At 40.7% G+C, this 19,097-nt stretch overlaps 1 protein-coding gene and 1 pseudogene across 1 annotated transcript; one reads left to right on the forward strand and one right to left on the reverse strand.

Moving 5' to 3' along the window:
- Positions 1-6,845: 6,845 nt before the first annotated feature.
- On the forward strand, positions 6,846-14,668 carry LOC121986699 (annotated as a pseudogene).
- A 1,478-nt stretch (positions 14,669-16,146) lies between these two features.
- LOC121986700 (F-box protein At2g05970-like) lies at positions 16,147-17,349 on the reverse strand. The gene has a single exon (XM_042540650.1). It carries the CDS (start codon positions 17,347-17,349, stop codon positions 16,147-16,149), a length of 1,203 nt encoding a protein of 400 aa, XP_042396584.1.
- Positions 17,350-19,097: the final 1,748 nt, after the last annotated feature.

The raw sequence follows: 19,097 nt of genomic DNA on the forward strand, positions 1-19,097 counted from the left end.
CCGAGGCAGCAGAGCGCGAAGACTCTGTGCAGCACCTTTTACGCCTTAACAACGGCTCGCCAGAGGAATCCAAGCTCTCCAAGCGGATGATGGGCACTTGCTCGGGTGGTGGCTACACACCGCCGACAACCTCGACACTAGGGGCTTGGCTAGTTGCCCCCCCCCCCTCACTCGCCAGGGCGGGAATCGCTGCGCTCTCATCTTGAGAGCCGACCGGCTGTAGGTCGCGGTTCGCCAACTCCTCAACAGCAACCACCTCAATCTCCGCATTATGAAGTTTCGTGAGGTCGGACATCTGAGCACGCAACATGACTTCAGCTGCAAAAGAAGCGGAAGAACCAGTTAGAATTAAAGGAGATACATACATCAAATCTCTTACCTAAGTCGGTCGAAAGCCTAGTGCAGATCGGACTCAGGCCAAAGATGTACTGCACACCCTCAAGCAGTAGCTTATGGATGTCATACTTCTAGTCGGCCAGCATGGAGGCAGCATGAAGGTAGTCCGAGCGTCTCTTGTACTTCTTCAAATCAAGTTAGGGTGGTAAGCCGACCTGTCAGCGGGTTCGGAAGCTAGGCCGTTCAGGAAGACGCATAAAGAAGAAATATTCCTTTCAATGTTTGTTGGAAATGGGCATTTTGTCAAAGAAGACTAGCCCGATCTGAGACTAAAATAGAAAGGTTCCCAGCTTGGACTGCTTGGGGTAATAAAAGTAATGGAAAACTCGAGGGGTCAAAGGAATGTCGTGTAGCCGAAACAACATGATGACGTCGCACAGCAAGCGAAAAGAGTTCGGCATGAGTTGCGGAAGGGGAACACGGAAATAATTATAGACTTCGATGATGAAGGGGTGGATAGGGAATTGAAGACCAGCCATAAAATGGTCTCGGAACAAACATATGGTGTCGGTCAACGGATCATTGGGCAAATCAAACGAAGAAACTGATCAGAGGGAAGCTCAAAAGCGTTTTTGAGGCTCTCAGCGTCGGCCGCATCGAACTTGGTCACCATGGTAGTGTACCAAAGTCCAGGAGCAGGGTCTGACGGCTATAAAGAGCTCGTCATTGCCAAAATACGAAGGGAAAAGAGTCCGAGGGAAAGAAATAGGAGCAAAAAGACAAAGCAAGCACTGGAAGTAGAGGGGAGCGAAAAGAAAGGCAGAAAGATTGAAGGAGAGAAGATTTAGGAGGAAAGCTTACAAGAGGAGGAGTCCCCGCCGATGAGATACAGAAGATCGCCGGAGCACAGATCGCGTAGGAGGTCACCAGCAGCTTTCGCAGAAGATGCAAAGTGAGAAAAGGAGGTCAGTGCTGCGGCTTTATAAACTTTGGGCTCGGCCGACCGGAGCCGTCCGATCTAGGTCACGGGAATCGGAGCACATATCCAGCCGTAGAATTCAAATCACCAAACATCACATCAGCACCTGTCGCTTCGGACATGCGGTGACTGCGGAGGCGACGTGTGGCATGCCCCCATTGGTCCACATTTAATGGGCGCCATTAACAGGCGTTGGCACGTGCTCGGCCTTAATGGGGGGTGACTGCACGAATTCTGAAGAGATTCAGGTGACGTCAGCATTGACTGCACTCATTCGAAGACACCGAAGGAGAAAGTCCCAAGTACAAGTACTCGAAGCGCCAATCAGCCTCAAGGATCAATCCTATAGCCGACCGACACTCTTTGACAGACCGATTGGAGTCCACCAGTATCCCGGCCGATAGGCCAACTGATCTCTAAACTTTTTGTCTAATCAATCGGAATTGCAGTCTCCTTCGACTAGACTGGGGGAGGCATGTGATGCGGGGATAAGGGACCCATCCCAAGGAGGGGCAAGGTCACGGTGGAAGTCAAAGTCAAGGCGTGGGCAACCCCCTTGCCCTACCGGGATAAAGAATATCCGGTTCAATATCATCATAGCTCGGCCACCTACCGAGCTTCTGACACTCAGAAAAGCATGTGTCGGTGAGGCACATGCCGAGCAGCCAGCCCGCTCGGACTTACATCAAACCTCGGAACAAGCAAAGCGGGGTCGCGACAAAGTAGACTATATTCAGACACAGCTCCACTCGGCACAGCAGCGGAGCTCGGACAATGGAAGGTTGGCCGAGCAGCCATCTCGCTCGGCCCGAGAATGATAACGTCTGGATAGCTGATGGTTGGCCGAACAGCTTACTCGATCGGCCGAATAACGGACAAAAGGAGGATCTAGCAATATCCTTCTAGGAGCCCATGCCCCTGACAGATGGCATGGTTGGCGGCATGATCAGGCAGAGGATCGTATGACGAAAGCTTCCACTATCACATCAGAGATGTGCTCGACTCATTGAGGTATTGTGTCATGGGCACTTTATTGATACATTTTCTCAGGAAAAGCCTCGAGAAGCGTGAACACCTTGGGAAGCGTGCACGCGCGCTACAAGAGCCCTATATAAAGGGGTCCAAGCTTCGTTAGAGGTACACACATATTACTGTTGCTACTGTTCTTCTACTTCTTCGTTCTACTGCTTCCACATCGTCGGTGACTGACTTGAGCGTCAGAGGGTCAACGTCGGGGGACCCTTCCTTGGCTTGACACTGACGTAGTTATGTTCCCAGGTCCGCTTCGTTCGGAGTCTTCGCACAGTCAACAGGAGCGCCACATCCCCAGCATCCGTCGACTCGACTTTCGGACAGGATCATACGTCATAAATATAACATCATTAGACAACTGCTCTCAACAGGATTATCACTGTTGACTACATACAATCAAAGGATAATTTAGTGGAGCCGCTAATTGAAGGATTAACTCGAGAGTTAATTGCTCAGGCAACAACTCTTTTCATGTTTTCTAATTAAAGTGTCTGTTTGCTTAGCATCACTTGAGAAAATTATCTGAACACCGAAGAGTTGATTGATGTGGTGGCATCTGAGCTGAGAGCTAGGCTTTCTTCGTAAATCCCTTTGCGGCCAGCACAGTTATTCACTCTACCAAGAGGCTGAATTTGCAAGTTGTTGTAGCTGAGAGTTGGGGAAGGTTCACTACTTAGTTACTTCAAATAAAAATTGCTTTTATGTTGGGAAGAAACATTTTCCATTCTTCATTGCTTCTTGAGAGTCTATTGATTGTTTGTGAGCATTTGATACTGCAACTTATCATTGATGGTTTTGATTGTTTAAAGTTCGACTCTTCAGTGCTTCATCAATAGTTTGACTTAACATTTGTCTAGAAAAATTCTAAATTTCTTATTTTGTTATGTTTCATTATTAGAGAAATTGAACTTATGATTGTTTTGCTATATAAGCATAAGTTGACCAAAATTATAAAATAAAGCTATAGATGGTGCAAGAAATATTGTGAAATTTAAGCCGTTTTAATTTATAAAGTAGTAGTGTTTGTTAAAATTGTTACATGGAGTTTTATTTGTAAAATTGTTTATGAAATTTAAGTAATTTGAGTTTATATAATAATTTTGATTAAAATTGTCAAAAATAGAAATTAAAGGCATAAAATGGCTTTATAAACGCCAAAGAATATAAAATGGATTCATCTTTAATTTGTCTCAATTTGAGTTTATATGCCAAATGGATTCAAGTTGAATAAAAATTCAAAAATAAAGAAGGGTATTATCTTTAAATTTGATGTAGTTTTGTTTCACTTGAACATGCACTTAAGTTTGTAAAACTTTAAAAATAAAGACTAATTGTTTATGTGAGATTGCAAGACTTTAATTATATTTGATTGGCTACTAGCTAGTATAATATGTTTGAATGGATGAAGTTATTCAGATCATAAGTTTAGAGGATATGACATTCATCTAAGAACCGTAAAGTCCATATTCATTGTATATACGACATAGTGTATCATCTATATATTTTATATTTCATCTAAGAATCATGAAATCTACATTCATCGTACATATCATATATAGATTTTAGATTTCTTCCTCATGGAAATTAACCTTCATCTTTGCCCTCGAGAAGAACAATGTCTAGCTAGCAGCTCTTGAAACAGGTCCATACGACCATAGTGTTGGAATCCAACGATGACACAAAAGAGTTTGTTTCCTCAACAATTGATTGTTGATGCGGCGATAGAAGGAGGCACACTTGACACGGGGTCAACTGCTAAGGTAGAGGTTAAAGTTAAGATGGTCAACGTCTGGGTGTCAATGGGCCGAATGGAAGATAATTGCAACGACTGGTCGGGTCAGTCAAGGTTCGATCGGTGGTAGACATGTAAGATAGCCAACGCTCAGTACGGAGCAGCAAGATGGTAAAGGAAATCGGATATCTTGTCTAAAAGGGGGAGGACATGTTTATTACACAGTCACTACAGGGAAGAGCAATTGAGGCCGACAGAGCAGAGAAGTCCTAGTCAAGCGGTTACCCGGCTCCGCCAAACGGCGAGGCCTAGCCATGGACGGAGCGGAGTCCCAGTTGAGCAGCTTTCCGGCTCGGCCAAGCAACGGGATCACTGTAGTTTCTCTCGACATCCTTTTGGAAGATAGTGTCTCTGATACGAGGCATGGTCGACAGGCGGATTGTTTGACAGAAACTTCCACTGTCTTGTCACAGATATAGATGCTCTGTTAAGGTATGGCGTCAGATGTACTTTCCTGACAGGTCCTTTCATAAGACTTATTGGAGAATGCGCCCAAACCTCGAGAAGTGTGCACGTCACCCATCAGAGCTCTATATAAAGGGAGGTCCATCACCTACGAAGGTATGCATTATTACTGTTTTGCACTAGTTTTATTGTTGTTCCACTTCTTCTATAGTTCTGGTGACAGACTTAAGCATCGGAGGACTAACATCGGACCCCTTTCTTAATTCGGTACTGACATTATTTGTTTTATAGAGCGAAGAACGATCTATAATCAGTGAAACTACCCCATCCTTAATTTTCTATCATTCCTCTTTCGGACATAGATGTGTGATATGAAAATCAAACAAGAAAAGACGGAACAAATAATTTCTTATATGATGACAAAGAAAGTAAAAGGTGACATCAAAATCCGAAATGATGTCTGGCAAAGCTACCACCGGCGTCCATGTCGGAGTCGAATCCGGCGTGATGAGATCATACGCCGCTACCATCACCTCGTCAAGTTCTTCAGATACTAACACCGCATAGAGCTTGCCCTTGTGAAAGGCTATGTCGTCATAGTCATAGTCATAGGCATAACCATAATCACCTATAGTTATCATCTTCCACTTCTTATCTTCTGCATTAAGAACGAACAAATACTCTTCGTCCATAGAAGGGCAGTCATATACAAAGGCGACGAAGTAATCTCCACCTCTGGAGGGATCTGAGGACAACACCGCCTTGACGCCTCCAAATTCCAGCCGTCCACGGTGGGAAACTTAGGAAGGTTGATATGCACGCGAGTGAAAGGGTTCAGGAGCTGCACACTAACCTTGCCGACGGTTATGACTTATGAGCCAACCATGGGAAGATCCGACGACATTCTTGAGGATGCGAAAAGGGCTTCGATATCATACACGCGGCCCTCCGCTAAGCTGAAGAAGTTGTAGTTATTTCTATAGTTGTATTTTCCATTTATGAAGAACTGCTCTTCCGGCACAAGCCATGGGATCTGAGGACGTTGATCGCCGGGGCTGCGGCGGACCTTATCGACCACGAAAGACCAATGTGAGCATACGGTGGCGGAGCAAAAGAGGTCGTAGATCGAGAGCTTGGATAAGATTAAGTACAAGAGATCTGTAGGAATCTCCGACAAAGAAGTAGACATCTAAGAAGAGACGGTGGTGGTGAAGCACGACGGCGGCGGCGGGCAACGGAAAAGGCAACAAGCGAATTGAATTGGATATCCCTTTTTAAAGGACGTCGTGCGGGCTATCTCCGTTTCGATACTTAGCTAGTCTTTAATTTTTCTGAAATTTTTTTTTCACAATTTTAATATTCATATGAATAAGTCAAAATCGATATCTATCTTGTTAATTAATATTTATAATAAGGAAATATTCTATTTATATAAATTATTTTAAAACAGCATAAAATAAATTATTATTTTTAATTAGAAAAGTAAGATTAATTTTTTTAATTGGAAAAAGTATATATGCATTTACTATTTGTAGTATTTGAAAAATATATGTGATATTTGAATTCCATTTAAAGCTAAAAATATAAATAATTTTGGCTCAAAACTAGTTCAAAATAAATAAATTCAATTTTGATATTTACTATTTAACTATTTCCGTTTTGGTGCTTAGTCTTTTTCTAAATTAACTTTTCATGACGCGTATTAATATTCATGTGAATAATTCAAAACCATATATATATATATATATATTATTAATTTGTTACAAATTATTAGTACAATAATATTTATAATAAGGAAATAGTCTATTTATATAAATTAGTTTTAAAATAACGTAAAATAAATTCATGTTTAAATTTATATTTGATATGAACAATTCCACATGTTTATTTTTTTTAGAAAATTAAGATTATATACTTGTTTAGTTGTGTAAAATCCATTTCCCTTTTAGTTGGAAAAAATATATAGCTTGATCTTTTATAATTTTAATTTTTTTTTACCTTGTAAGTAAATTTTTATGAAAATTACTATTGTATTAGATTTGTCTATAAGTTCTTGTTTTTTTTAAATAATTATAGAGAAAATAAATTCATATCTATTATGATTTTTTGATAAAGAAACTGCAAATAAGATAACTATAGAATCTGAATTTTCTATAAAAAAAAACATATAATTAGAATAAACAAATAGTTTGATGAGAGAATTGAATAACTCTAATGAGGTGTTTGATTCACAGAATTGAATAACTTTTCCTATGGAATGAAATAAACAAGGAATGCCATAGGAACATTTATTCTTGGTTTATGGAATGGAGTAATGAAGGTGTGGCAGTGGCAAATATTTTTTTGTCTGGTTTATGCTTCTTGACAGCTATCTAGCATTAGGTGTATTGGGACTTAGAATATTCTATGATGAATGTACGGGCAAATTCTCTTTGGATTTGCCTAAGATCTTTGAAATTCATTTATTTCTCTTAGGATTGGCTTGCTTTGATTTTGGCGTATTTTATGTAAAAGATTTGTATGGTCTTGAAATATGAGTGTCCGATCCTTATGGACTAACCAGAAAAGTACAACCTGTAAGTCTTGCATGGGGCACGGAAGGCTTTGATCCTTTTGTTCATGGAGGAATTGCCTCTCATCATATTGCAGCGGGTACATTGAGCATATTAGCGGATTTATTCCATCTTAGTGTCCGTCTGTCTCAACGTCTATACAAAGGATTGCGTATGAGCAATATTGAAATTGTACTTTCTAGTAGTATCGCTGTTATTTATTTATTTATTTTTTTTGCAGCTTTCATTGGTGCTAGAACTATGTGGTATGGTTTAGCAACAACTTCAATCGAATTATTTGGTCCCAATCGTTATCAGTGGGAGATTAAGGGTACTTTCATCAAGAAATATACCGAAGAGTTAGCGTCGGACAAGACAAAAATCTAAATTTATCGGAAGCTTGGTCTAAAATTCCCCCAAAAAAATAGCTTTTTATGATTACATTGGTAATAATCCAGCAAAAGTGGGATTATTCAGAGCAGGGTCAATGGATAACGGGGATAGAATAGTTGTTGGATGATTAGGGTGTTAGGATCGTTCGTACTCGGCTAGAGAGGGGAGGTGTGAATAGCCGACCCCAATTCGTCGTTTCTTTCTACAAACTAGGGTTAGCGCAGCGGAAACTAAATGCAGAAAGAAAACAGGAGAAGAAATCAAACCTTAACGCAAGGATGTAACGAGGTTCGGAGATGATACTCCTACTCCTCGGCGTGTCCGTAAGGTGGACGAGCCCTATCAATCCGTCGGTGGATGAGTCCCCGGAGAACCGGCTAATATCAACTCCTTGTGGGTGGAGAAACCTCGCCACAATCACTTGCAACAGCAAGCTAAGAGTACAAGAGAATACAAGAAGTAAATACAATGAATGTAACAATACAAGTTTGCCTTCTTGTCGTCGACTGAAGTCCCGGAAGCAACAACTTCACGGACGAATGCCAAAAGAAGCTCACGCGGGGCTTCGGAAGTGAGCTCAACAAAGCTCAGTTGAAGCTGAAACTTCAGCAGCAGAACAGTAAGTTCTAAGGAGGAAAAGAGAAGAGAGTTTTACACAGAAGATGCCCTCGTCTCCTTATACCTGTGAAGAAGAAACAGCGAAGAAACTAGCGCTGGGCATAGAACCTGATCGCGTGGACCGATCAGCATCTGATGCGGACGATCAGAGAAGAAGCTCGCTCTTCCGCCCCTGATCGGTCCATGGACGATCGAAGGCTCGATCGGTCCACATCGATCAAGGACCGATCGCCGATCGGTCCCCGCACCGATCAGCCCCTCCTGCCCTCGCTTCGATCGACTCGATCGGTCACCGATCGATCAGTTATCACACAGTATGCTACTGATGTGTTACCGATCGATCACCAGACTGATCAGATCACCGGATCGATCTAGTTCATGGTTTTCGCCCAAACCAACATCCGGTCAATCTTGACTTGTTGGTACTTCATTCCTAGCATCCGGTCACTCCCTTGACTGTTAGAATTCTCCGCCAAGTGTCCGGTCAATCCTTTGACCTACTTGGACTTTCCTCAACACCGATGTCCGATCATCCCCGATCCATCCGGATTTTCCCTGCCCGCTTCACTCACCCGACTTTCACCGGCTTCACTCACCGGATTTACACCGCCTAACATCCCGTTAGGACTTTTCACCGCCTCGGCTTCACTCACTGACTTTCCAACCGCCTAACGTCCCGTTAGGACTTTCCCACACGCCTTCACTCACCCTTTCCACCACTTAGGACTTTCCCATTCACTCACTGGACTTTCCACACTGCCTAACATCCCAGTTAGGACTTTCCCTCGTGCCAAGCTCCCTGCTTGGACTTTCCGCGTGCCAAGCTACCTGCTTGGACTTTTCCCCGTGCCAAGTCTCCGTACTTGGACTTTTCCAGTGCACTCGTGCCAAGCTCCCTGCTTGGACTTTTCCCGAATCAGGTCAACCTTGACCTACGGTTGCACCAACAATTTCCCAAACATCTATTCTTGTCAAACATCAAGAATAGAGCTCTCTTCCCGACAAACATCAACATACAACTCAACTAGGTCAATCTTGACCTAAGGTTGCATCAACAATCTTCCCAAGTCAAACATCAAAATACAACTCGAGTCAAGTCAACTCGAGTCGGGTCAACCAGGTCAACCTTGACCTAAGGTTGCACCAACAATCTCCCCCTTTTTGATGTTTGACAAAACTCATAATCAATTTAGGTTAACCCGATAACCTAACTATGGTTTTCCAACCATCTTCCAATGTCCAATGTTCTTTTCTTGAACATTCTCTGGACATTCTCCCCTTAGGTTAACCCGATAACCTAACTTGGGTTCTCCAATAATTCTCCCCCTTTTTGACACACATCAAAAAGAATAAGGAGGGTATCAAGGTCAAGAGTTTCTTCCTAATGAAAGTCTCATACCTTTCATTGAAACTCTTAATTTCCCCCTTGATACTAAACTCAACAATCAACTTAGTGATAATCCCATATCAGTAATCCTTAAAAGTCTTAAGGAGTAAAAACTCCCCCTAAAAGTCAACTCCCCCTTGACAATTAGGTAAAACTCCCCCTAAAGGTCAACTCCCCCTTTGACCATTGCACCAACAATGTCTTTGAGAGTTCCAAACCTTTAGAAATCCAAAAACACCACTTCCATAACTGAAATTTCAGACCACCGGACCGATCAGGACCCCTCCGGATCGGTCCCCGGACCGATCCTCGCTCGATCGCCACCGATCGGTCACCAGACCGATCAGGACTTCTCTTGATCGGTCCGGTGACCGATCCACCTCTGAAATCAGATTTCTGATTTTCCTTCTCCGGAAAATTACAGAAAATTCCAAAAATTACGAAACTTTGAGGATACATTCCTCATATCATACACTATCATGGAAAAATATTTTTCTATGAAAATAACTTCCATTTTTCAATCTTGATACAAAGTTCAAAAACTTTGAAATAGTTCAAGTTTAACTCAACTTTGTATCACAATGTTCAATGATGAATGCAATCACTAGGAAAGCTTCATCAAGGTTTTTCAAATCAATTTTGAAATGATTTTAAACCCTTTAATTTAGGATCATAATCTTTGGACTATATGTACATGACTTGTACACAAGTTTTCCCTATGATCCTCCATTTCTTGAATTAGGCTCATCTAGGTACAAGAACTATGCACCTTGATCCTAACTCATGATCCTAATATCTCACACACATCTAAAGTGTATCAAACACATCCATGTCAATTTTGATGTGAGATATGGATTTAGGTATCTTAGACTAAGGTCTCATGCATTTTCTAAATACAAATTTGATCTCAATATCAAAATGTGTTTTTCATCCTTAAATCAATTCAATTGATTACTAATGCAAGAGATGATGACATGGCATAAAATGGTATCATAAATGAAAACATGTGCCAATGTCATGATGTCATGGCATAAAGTTTGAAACTTAAATAAACATGACATAAAAACTAGCCTAAGCATTATCATGGCATTTCAAATGATAATAAAACTAAACATGATGTCATGACATGTGAGGGCAAACAATCATGGCAAGATTTAGCATAAATAAATATACCTAGATTACCTATCTAAGTATCCTTAACCACTTGGCTAACTTCAAATTTAATCCTAGATTGCCCCAAAATGCCAAAATCCTAATTTTGACACTTCTTGAACTCTAGATTAATTCATGCCACTTAAAGATCAAATTTATCCTCAAAACTTGGCATGTTTCATTTTTCCTCGAGAGTTCTCTAGATTTTCCCAAATTGTGCCAATTGAGATTAAAAATGAAATTTCCAATCTTTAGGCACATTTAACTCTTCAAAGGAGTAAATGATAATTCCATTTCATTTTCAAAGGTTCTCAAAACCTTGAAAATGCTCCTTGAGTGTCAATTTCCTCAAAGTTGGGTTAACTACCCTTCTTATTGGAGTTGACACTCTCTAACCCATCTATGGGGTAGAGAAGATGCTCCTAGGAACCCAATACCTATTTGAGCTCATTGGGTTCACTAAATATTCACTAGGGATAACTTCCCTAGCAACCCTCCTAATGACCCTCTTAGGCTTTAAAGCCTTGGTCATTTGGGACTCATCAAGATCAACTCTAGGGGTGACTCCCCTTGTGACCTTGGTGATGGTCTTCCTAGCCCTAGATTTTGTTCCATAATCGAATGGAACATTATGATAAGTGGGCTTGACCACTTGGGACTTAGGTTTGTGACCCAAACCTTTCTTGTCCTTGGACATTGGTTTTTGACCCTTAAACCCTAGAGATGACTTCTCCAAATTCTTAAGAGCCTTTTCCAAAGTATCAAGTCTTGACCTCAAGACTTGATTCTCCTTCTCTAATACCTCAAGTTTTAATTTGTCATTGTTCTTTGAGGCATTCCTAGGCATATGTCTAGTTGATTTGGGATTCCTACCTAGGTTTTCCTTAGCCTTAGATGAGTTAATTCTAGGGTTGGCTTTCCTAGTGTTATCCTTATCTAGGCTTACATGTTTGGCTCCTAAGCACATATATTGATTCCTAAGATTATCATGCTTATCATTCTTGACAATTGCAATAAGACTACTAGCATGCATCCTACTAGAATTGCAAGAATGAGCTTTAAATGTTACCTTAGGGTTTGCCTTAGCTCCCCCTTTACACGTGTTTGGCCTCTTGTCCTTGTGAGGTTGCCTCCCCCTTGGACATTGACTCCTATAGTGTCCCCGTTGCTTGCATTGGAAGCACACCACGTGCTTCTTGCTCTTGCATGTCGGGACTCCGGCTTCCTTGACCTTTGGTGCCGGTGGAGTCTTTCTAACCCTCTTTGGACACTTACTCTTGTAGTGCCCAAACTTCCTACACTCAAAACACATTATGTGTAATTTGCTTGAAATCACAGTGTTTGAGTTACCTAGGGTTGTGGATGTAGATGAGCTTTCTTCTTCATCCCTTCCGGAGGTAGATGCCTCTTCTTGCTCCGATCTTGAACAAGAGCTCTCCTCCTCTTCTTCCTTGGATGTTGAGTAACCCTCAACTCCCAATTCGCTTCCTCCATGATGTGAGCTACTTGGCTCACTAGGCTCCTCTTCATGGAATTTTGCCAAATTGTTCCACAATTCCTTGGCGTTGTTGTACCTATCTATCTTGCACAAAACATTATTAGGTAAAACAAATTCAATAATTTTTGTTACCTCGTCATTGATTTCGGATTGTCGGATTTGCTCTTTCGTCCACTCCTTCTTCTTGATAGGTTTTCCTTCCTCATCCATCGGAGGGGAAAACCCTTCTTGTACACAAAACCAATTTAACATATTAGTCCTAAGAAAATACATCATCCTTACCTTCCAATATGTGAAGTTGTCGTGAGACTCGTAGAAGGGTTGAATCGTGACATCTTCTCCATAGAGATCCATCTCTACCCCGTGCTCCCCCGGGTGTTGATCCGTCGAAGAGGGGCCTCGCTCTGATACCACTTGTTAGGATCGTTCGTACTCGGCTAGAGAGGGGAGGTGTGAATAGCCGACCCCAATTCGTCGTTTCTTTCTACAAACTAGGGTTAGCGCAGCGGAAACTAAATGCAGAAAGAAAACAGGAGAAGAAATCAAACCTTAACGCAAGGATGTAACGAGGTTCGGAGATGATACTCCTACTCCTCGGCGTGTCCGTAAGGTGGACGAGCCCTATCAATCCGTCGGTGGATGAGTCCCCGGAGAACCGGCTAATATCAACTCCTTGTGGGTGGAGAAACCTCGCCACAATCACTTGCAACAGCAAGCTAAGAGTACAAGAGAATACAAGAAGTAAATACAATGAATGTAACAATACAAGTTTGCCTTCTTGTCGTCGACTGAAGTCCTGGAAGCAACAACTTCACGGACGAATGCCAACAAGCAACTCAAGAAGCTCAGTTGAAGCTGAAACTTCAGCAGCAGAACAGAAAGTTCTAAGGAGGAAAAGAGAAGAGATTTTTGCACGGAAGATGCCCTCATCTCCTTATACCGCGAAGAAATGAAGAAACTAAGAACAGCGCAGAACCTCGATCGTGGACCGATCAGTACATCCCGGGATCAGGAAGAAGCCTCGCTGCTCTTTCCTCGCCCGATCGGTCCATGGACCGATCGAACCTCCTGATCGGTCGACCGAACCCTTCTGATCGGTCCGGGGACCGATCAGGCCGATCGTCCCTCTCGCGATCGCCCCTCGCTCGACGACTCTCGATCGGTCACCGATCAGTTATCGATGACGTGAGCTCGATCGGTCACCGCCACCACCGATCGAATATTCGAGTATCGGATCGATCACCGATCGATCTAGTTCATGGTTTCGCCAAACCAAGTCCAAACCAACATCCGGTCAATCTTGACTTGTTGGTACTTCATTCCTAGCATCCGCCACTCCCTTGACTTTTTCGCCAAGTGTCCGGTCAACCTTTGACCTACTTGGACTTTCCTCAACACCGATGTCCGATCATCCTTCCATCTGCCTGGCTTCACTCACCCGGACTTTCACCGACTTCACTCACCGATTTTCGCCAACATCCCGTAGGACTTTTCACTTCACTCACCAGACTTTTCAACCGCCTAACGTCCAGCTTAGGACTTTCCCGCTTCACTCACGTGACTTTCCACACCGCCTAACATCGCAGTTAGGACTTTCCATCGGCTTCACTCACCAGGACTTTCCACACTGCCTAACATCCCAGTTAGGACTTTCCCTCGTGCCAAGCTCCCTGCTTGGACTTTCCGCGTGCCAAGCTACCTGCTTGGACTTTTCCCCGTGCCAAGTCTCCGTACTTGGACTTTTCCAGTGCACTCGTGTCAAGCTCCCTGCTTGGACTTTTCCCGAATCAGGTCAACCAGGTCAACCTTGACCTACGGTTGCACCAACAATTTCCCAAACATCTATTCTTGTCAAACATCAAGAATAGAGCTCTCTTCCCGACAAACATCAACATACAACTCAACTAGGTCAATCTTGACCTAAGGTTGCATCAACAATCTTCCCAAGTCAAACATCAAAATACAACTCGAGTCAAGTCAACTCGAGTCGGGTCAACCAGGTCAACCTTGACCTAAGGTTGCACCAACATAGGGTACCCTGTCTTTAGAGATAAAAAAAAAGGACGCGAGCTTTTTGTACATCGTATGTCTATTTTTTTTTTTTTTGGAAACATTTCCGGTGGTTTTGGTGGATGGAGATAGAATTGTTAGAGGCGATGTTCCTTTCAGGACAGCAGAATCAAAGTATAATGTTGAACAAGTAGGTGTAACTGTTGAGTTCTATAGTAGCAAACTCAATGGAGTCAGTTATAGTGATCTTGTGACGGTTAAAAAAATATGCTAGATGTGCCCAATTAGGTGAATTTTTTTAATTAAATTGGGCTACATTGAAATTTAATGGTGTTTTTCGTAGCAGTCCAAGGGGTTGGTTCACTTTTGGTCATGCTACGTTTGCTTTGCTCTTCTTTTTCAAACACATTTGACATGGCGCTAGAACCTTGTTCAGAGATATTTTGCTGATATTGATCCAAATTTGGAAGCTCAAGTGGAATTTAGAGCATTCCAAAAAATAGGAGTTCATTGATGCAGTGGCATCTGAGCTGAGAGCTAGGGTTTCTTCATAAATCCCTTTGCAGCCGGCACAATTAGTCACTCTGCTCGGCTGAATTTGCACGTTCCTGAAGCTGGGAGTTGGGGAAAGTTCGCTACTTAGTTACTTCAAATAAAAATTGCTTTTATGTCGGGAAGAAACATTTTCCATTCATCTTTTCTTCACAGTCTATGGATTGTTTGTGAACATTTGGTACTACAACTTATCATTGATAGTTTTGATTGTTTAAAGTATGACTCTTTAGTGCTTCATCCATGCATAGTTCGACTTGAATATTTGTCTAGACAAATTCTAAATATTTTATTTCATTGTGTTTTATTATTAGAGAAATTGAAATTATGTTTGTTTTGTTATATCAGCATAAGTTGACCAAAATTATAAAATAAAGCTCTAGATGGTGTAAGAAATATTGTGAAATTTAAGCCGTTCTAATCTATGAAGTAGTAGTGTTTGTTAAAATTGTTACATGGAGTTTTATTTAAGAAATTTAAGTAATTTGAGTTTATATAATAATTTTGATCAAAATTGTCAAAATTAGAAACTAAATGCATGAAATGACTTTATAAGCGCCAAAGAATATAAAATGGATTCATTTTTTAATTTGTCTCAATTTGAGTTTACATGCCAAATTGATTAAAAATTCAAAAATAAAGAAGGGTTTATCTTTAAATTTGATGTAGTTTTGTTTTACTTGAACATGCACTTAAGTTTGTAAAACTTAAAAAATAAAGACTAATTGTTTATGTGAGATTGACAGACTTTAATTATATCTAGTAGGCTGCTAGCTAGTTTAATATTTTTGAACGGATAAAGTTATTCAGATCATAAAATTTAGAGGATATGACAATCATCTAAGAATCATAAAATTTATATTCATTGCCTTGGGGATAAAGTTGAGTTGGCTAGTGCGGAGCAAAGTTACTACCATAGAATAGGAGTTCGAATCTCGATAAAATCGAGGAAAAAAAGACCTCATCAATACTGGCCAATTATAGTTTTCTGATTTACCTCGTCATAGATAGTCGTGAGGCCGATAGTGTGGAAACGTTAAGGTGGATTTCATTTAAGAATCATAAAATCTACCTTCATCATACATATATACGACATGACATATCATATATAGATTTTAGATTTCTTGCACATGGAGGCCTTCATCTTTGCCCTCGAGAAGAGCAATGTCTAGCAGCTCTTCAAACAGGTCCATACGATCATAGTGTTGGAATCCAACGACGACAAAAAAGAATTTGTTTCCTCAACAATTGATTGTGCTAGTCATAAACTCACAGAGGTATGCAATATGAAAATCAAACAAGAAAAGACAGAACAAACAATTTCTTATATCTAACATCATAATTTCAAAATATTCATATATGAGTTTATATAATCCCACAATAATTAAAATCAATTCCAAGTATTAGAAAAAATATATCTAAAAAACCAAAGCTTTAAGTTTACATTGGATCAGCATGCAATGCAATACTGGGTGCAAACCAAACTAGGGCTGGCCGCTGCAGCTTTGTAGATGAAAATACTGACTGCCGCCGCCTTGGAGATGATAACGGAGGCAAACTCAAGGAGATGAAGGTTTCGTCCTCCATGCTGTAAACCAAGTTATCACGGTAGCCAATCTCACACAAGTCATTCGAGACATAAATGTAATTCGACCTCAAATCCGGCAATGAAGAAGTATCAATGCAAAGAGAAGAAGCTGCGCTCAAGAAAAGAGTATACTTCCCCAAATTATTCATTTTGATGATAACGCCTTCCTCTGTATCGACTTTCAAAATCTCCACCATGTTAATATAATATTCTGATTTTTTCACATTCCAAAAGTCCCGTCTGTTAATATAACGTTCTGATATTTTCGTCATGATCCGTGTGAGGAGTAGATCATCCGAAGACGTGCAGAGAAAGTACGAGACGACGTCAAAAACCAAAATGATGTCTGGCAGAGCTACCACCGGCGTCCATGTCGGAGTCGAATCCATCGTGATGAGATCATACGCCACTACCATCACTTCCGCATGTTCTTCAGACCGTGTCACCGCATAGAGCTTGCCCTTGTGAAAGGCTATGTCGTCATAGTGATAACCACCTCCGTTTATCATCTTCCACTCCTCATCTCCTGCATTAACAAAGAACAAAAACTCTTTCCGCATAGAACGGCTGTAGAATACAAAGACGACGCTGTAATCTCCACCTCGGGAGGGATCTGAGGACAGCACCGCCTTAAAGGCCTCCACATTGCGGCCGCCCACGGTGGGGGTCGAAGGAAGGTTGATGTGCACCTGGGTGATAGGGTTCAGGAGCTGCACACTAACCTTGCGGACGGTTATGAGCCAGCCATGAGAAGATCCGGCGACAGTCTTGAGAAAGCGAGTGGCGGGGCTTGGGATATCATACACGCGGCCCTCCGATAAGCTGAAGAAGTTGTAGTTGTTTTGATAGTTACAATCTCCGTCTATAAGGAATTGCTCTTCCGGCACAAGCCATGGCATCTGAGGACGTTGATCACCGGGGCTGCGGCGGAGCTTATCGACTACGGCGGACCAATGTGAGCATACGGCGGCGCTGCGAAAGAGGTCGGGGGTGGAGAGCTTGGATAGGATTGAGTATAAGAGATCCGTAGGAATCTCTGACCAAGAAGGAGACATCTAGAAGAGAGATGATGGTGGTGACGCACGGCGGCGGCGGGCAACGTAAACCCTTGCTCTTCCCTTGTCTACGACGCCTTTTTGCAGAAAGGACAATCTATCTATTTCCGTTGTGTTGCTTAGTCTGCTGAATTATTTTTTTTATACGTATTAATATTCATGCGAATAAGGAAATATCCACGTATATCTTATTAATTCGTTACAAATTATTAGTACAATAATATTTATAATAGGGAAATATTCTATTTATATAAATTATTTTTAAAATGGCATAAAATAAATTCCTGCTTGAATTTATATTTGATATGAATTGTTTCTAATTCAATATGTTTATTTTTTTTTAGAAATTTAAGATTATATACTTGTGTTTAGTTGTGTTAAATCTATTTCCTTTTTAGTTGCAAAGAATATATAGCAAGATAATTTTATAATTTTAATTTTTTTTACCTTGTTAGTCAATTTTTATGAAAAAAAACGTAAACGAATAATTTTATGAGAATAAAATTAATGTGGTGAAATTTTTATTAATTTGTTTAAAAAATAATTATTTCAATTATATTATTGATTTTTTTGTTTATTCAAAAGGTAGGTTTGAACGTTAAAGATATATTAAAATAACATGTTAATTGTTATATAAATAATTATATTATCCATTATGTTTGCCCATTTTTATTCTATAGTTTTTTTTTATCAGTAACTATATTTTTTATCAATAAATACATGGAGAAATTTCCAACATTGAATTCCATGTATTATCAAATTGATCAGAATTTTTACACCATTATGTTGGACAGTTGGAGTAATCAATCTATAATATATAAATTAGATGTATAGGATACAAGTACAAGGAAAAGTCTAAATGTTCTTAACAAAGAAAAAAGTTCAAATGAGATATTGACAAAAGACAAGTACAAGGAAAAGTCTAAATGTTCTTAACAAAGAAAAAAGTTCAAATGAGATATTGATAAAAGAAAAGTCCAAGTGTTAGTTTTGACGGTATAAGTCTAAGTATGTAGTCTTGGCAATATAAATTCAAGTGTGATTTGTCAATAGAAGATCCAATAACAATGACAAGGACAATAGAAGCTCCTGAAGGTAAGACGTGAAAAATGGGGAGACATATGAAAGATGCAAGACTGATGGAGGAGGCTCGAAGGTAAGGGTTGTACGGATGAGGACGAGTGCATGATTGATTATATTCGGGGTGAAAATCCTAATGTTAAGGTGTATTAGTCGAATGGTATGTGTAGTAGTCGACTAGTCCAAGGCAAAGAACCTTTCTGTGCCTTTCGAATGTGGTGACCAGTCAACTGGTCATGGGTCAGTCGACTTGGGCAGTCGACTGGTCATGAGACCAGCCGATTGATATATAGTCGTTAATAAAATCATGGATTCTGTGGAGAGTTGTTGGCCAGTACCAGTCGACTGGGGAAACACCAGTCGACTAGTAACAGGAAAAATAACAAAGCTATTTTTACCAAGTTCTATATAATGAAGTTTGGGGCGGCTGACCATGGATGACGAAATAAACTTAGTTAAAGTCTATTAGAGTCTCCAAAACTCTCCTTGTGATCCAAGTGCTTGTGATCAAGAGTTGTGAAGTTTCTCCACTTACAAGAAGGTTTTGCTAGTCAAAAGTTTCCAGGGAATCATTCACCAATAAATCAGGATCGCCCATCTTATGGATAGTCATGGAGTATGATCTTTATTTCTGAACCATGTAAATAAGATGTGTCATTTTGGTTTGC

This window comes from Zingiber officinale, chromosome 5B (assembly GCF_018446385.1).
Source record: "Zingiber officinale cultivar Zhangliang chromosome 5B, Zo_v1.1, whole genome shotgun sequence".
In the NCBI taxonomy this organism is placed as follows: Eukaryota; Viridiplantae; Streptophyta; class Magnoliopsida; order Zingiberales; family Zingiberaceae; genus Zingiber; species Zingiber officinale.

Coding starts and splice junctions, on each gene's coding strand:
- LOC121986700 (XM_042540650.1), bottom strand. CDS start 17,349: ATGTCTCCTTCTTGGTCAGAGATTCCTACGGATCTCTTATACTCAATC.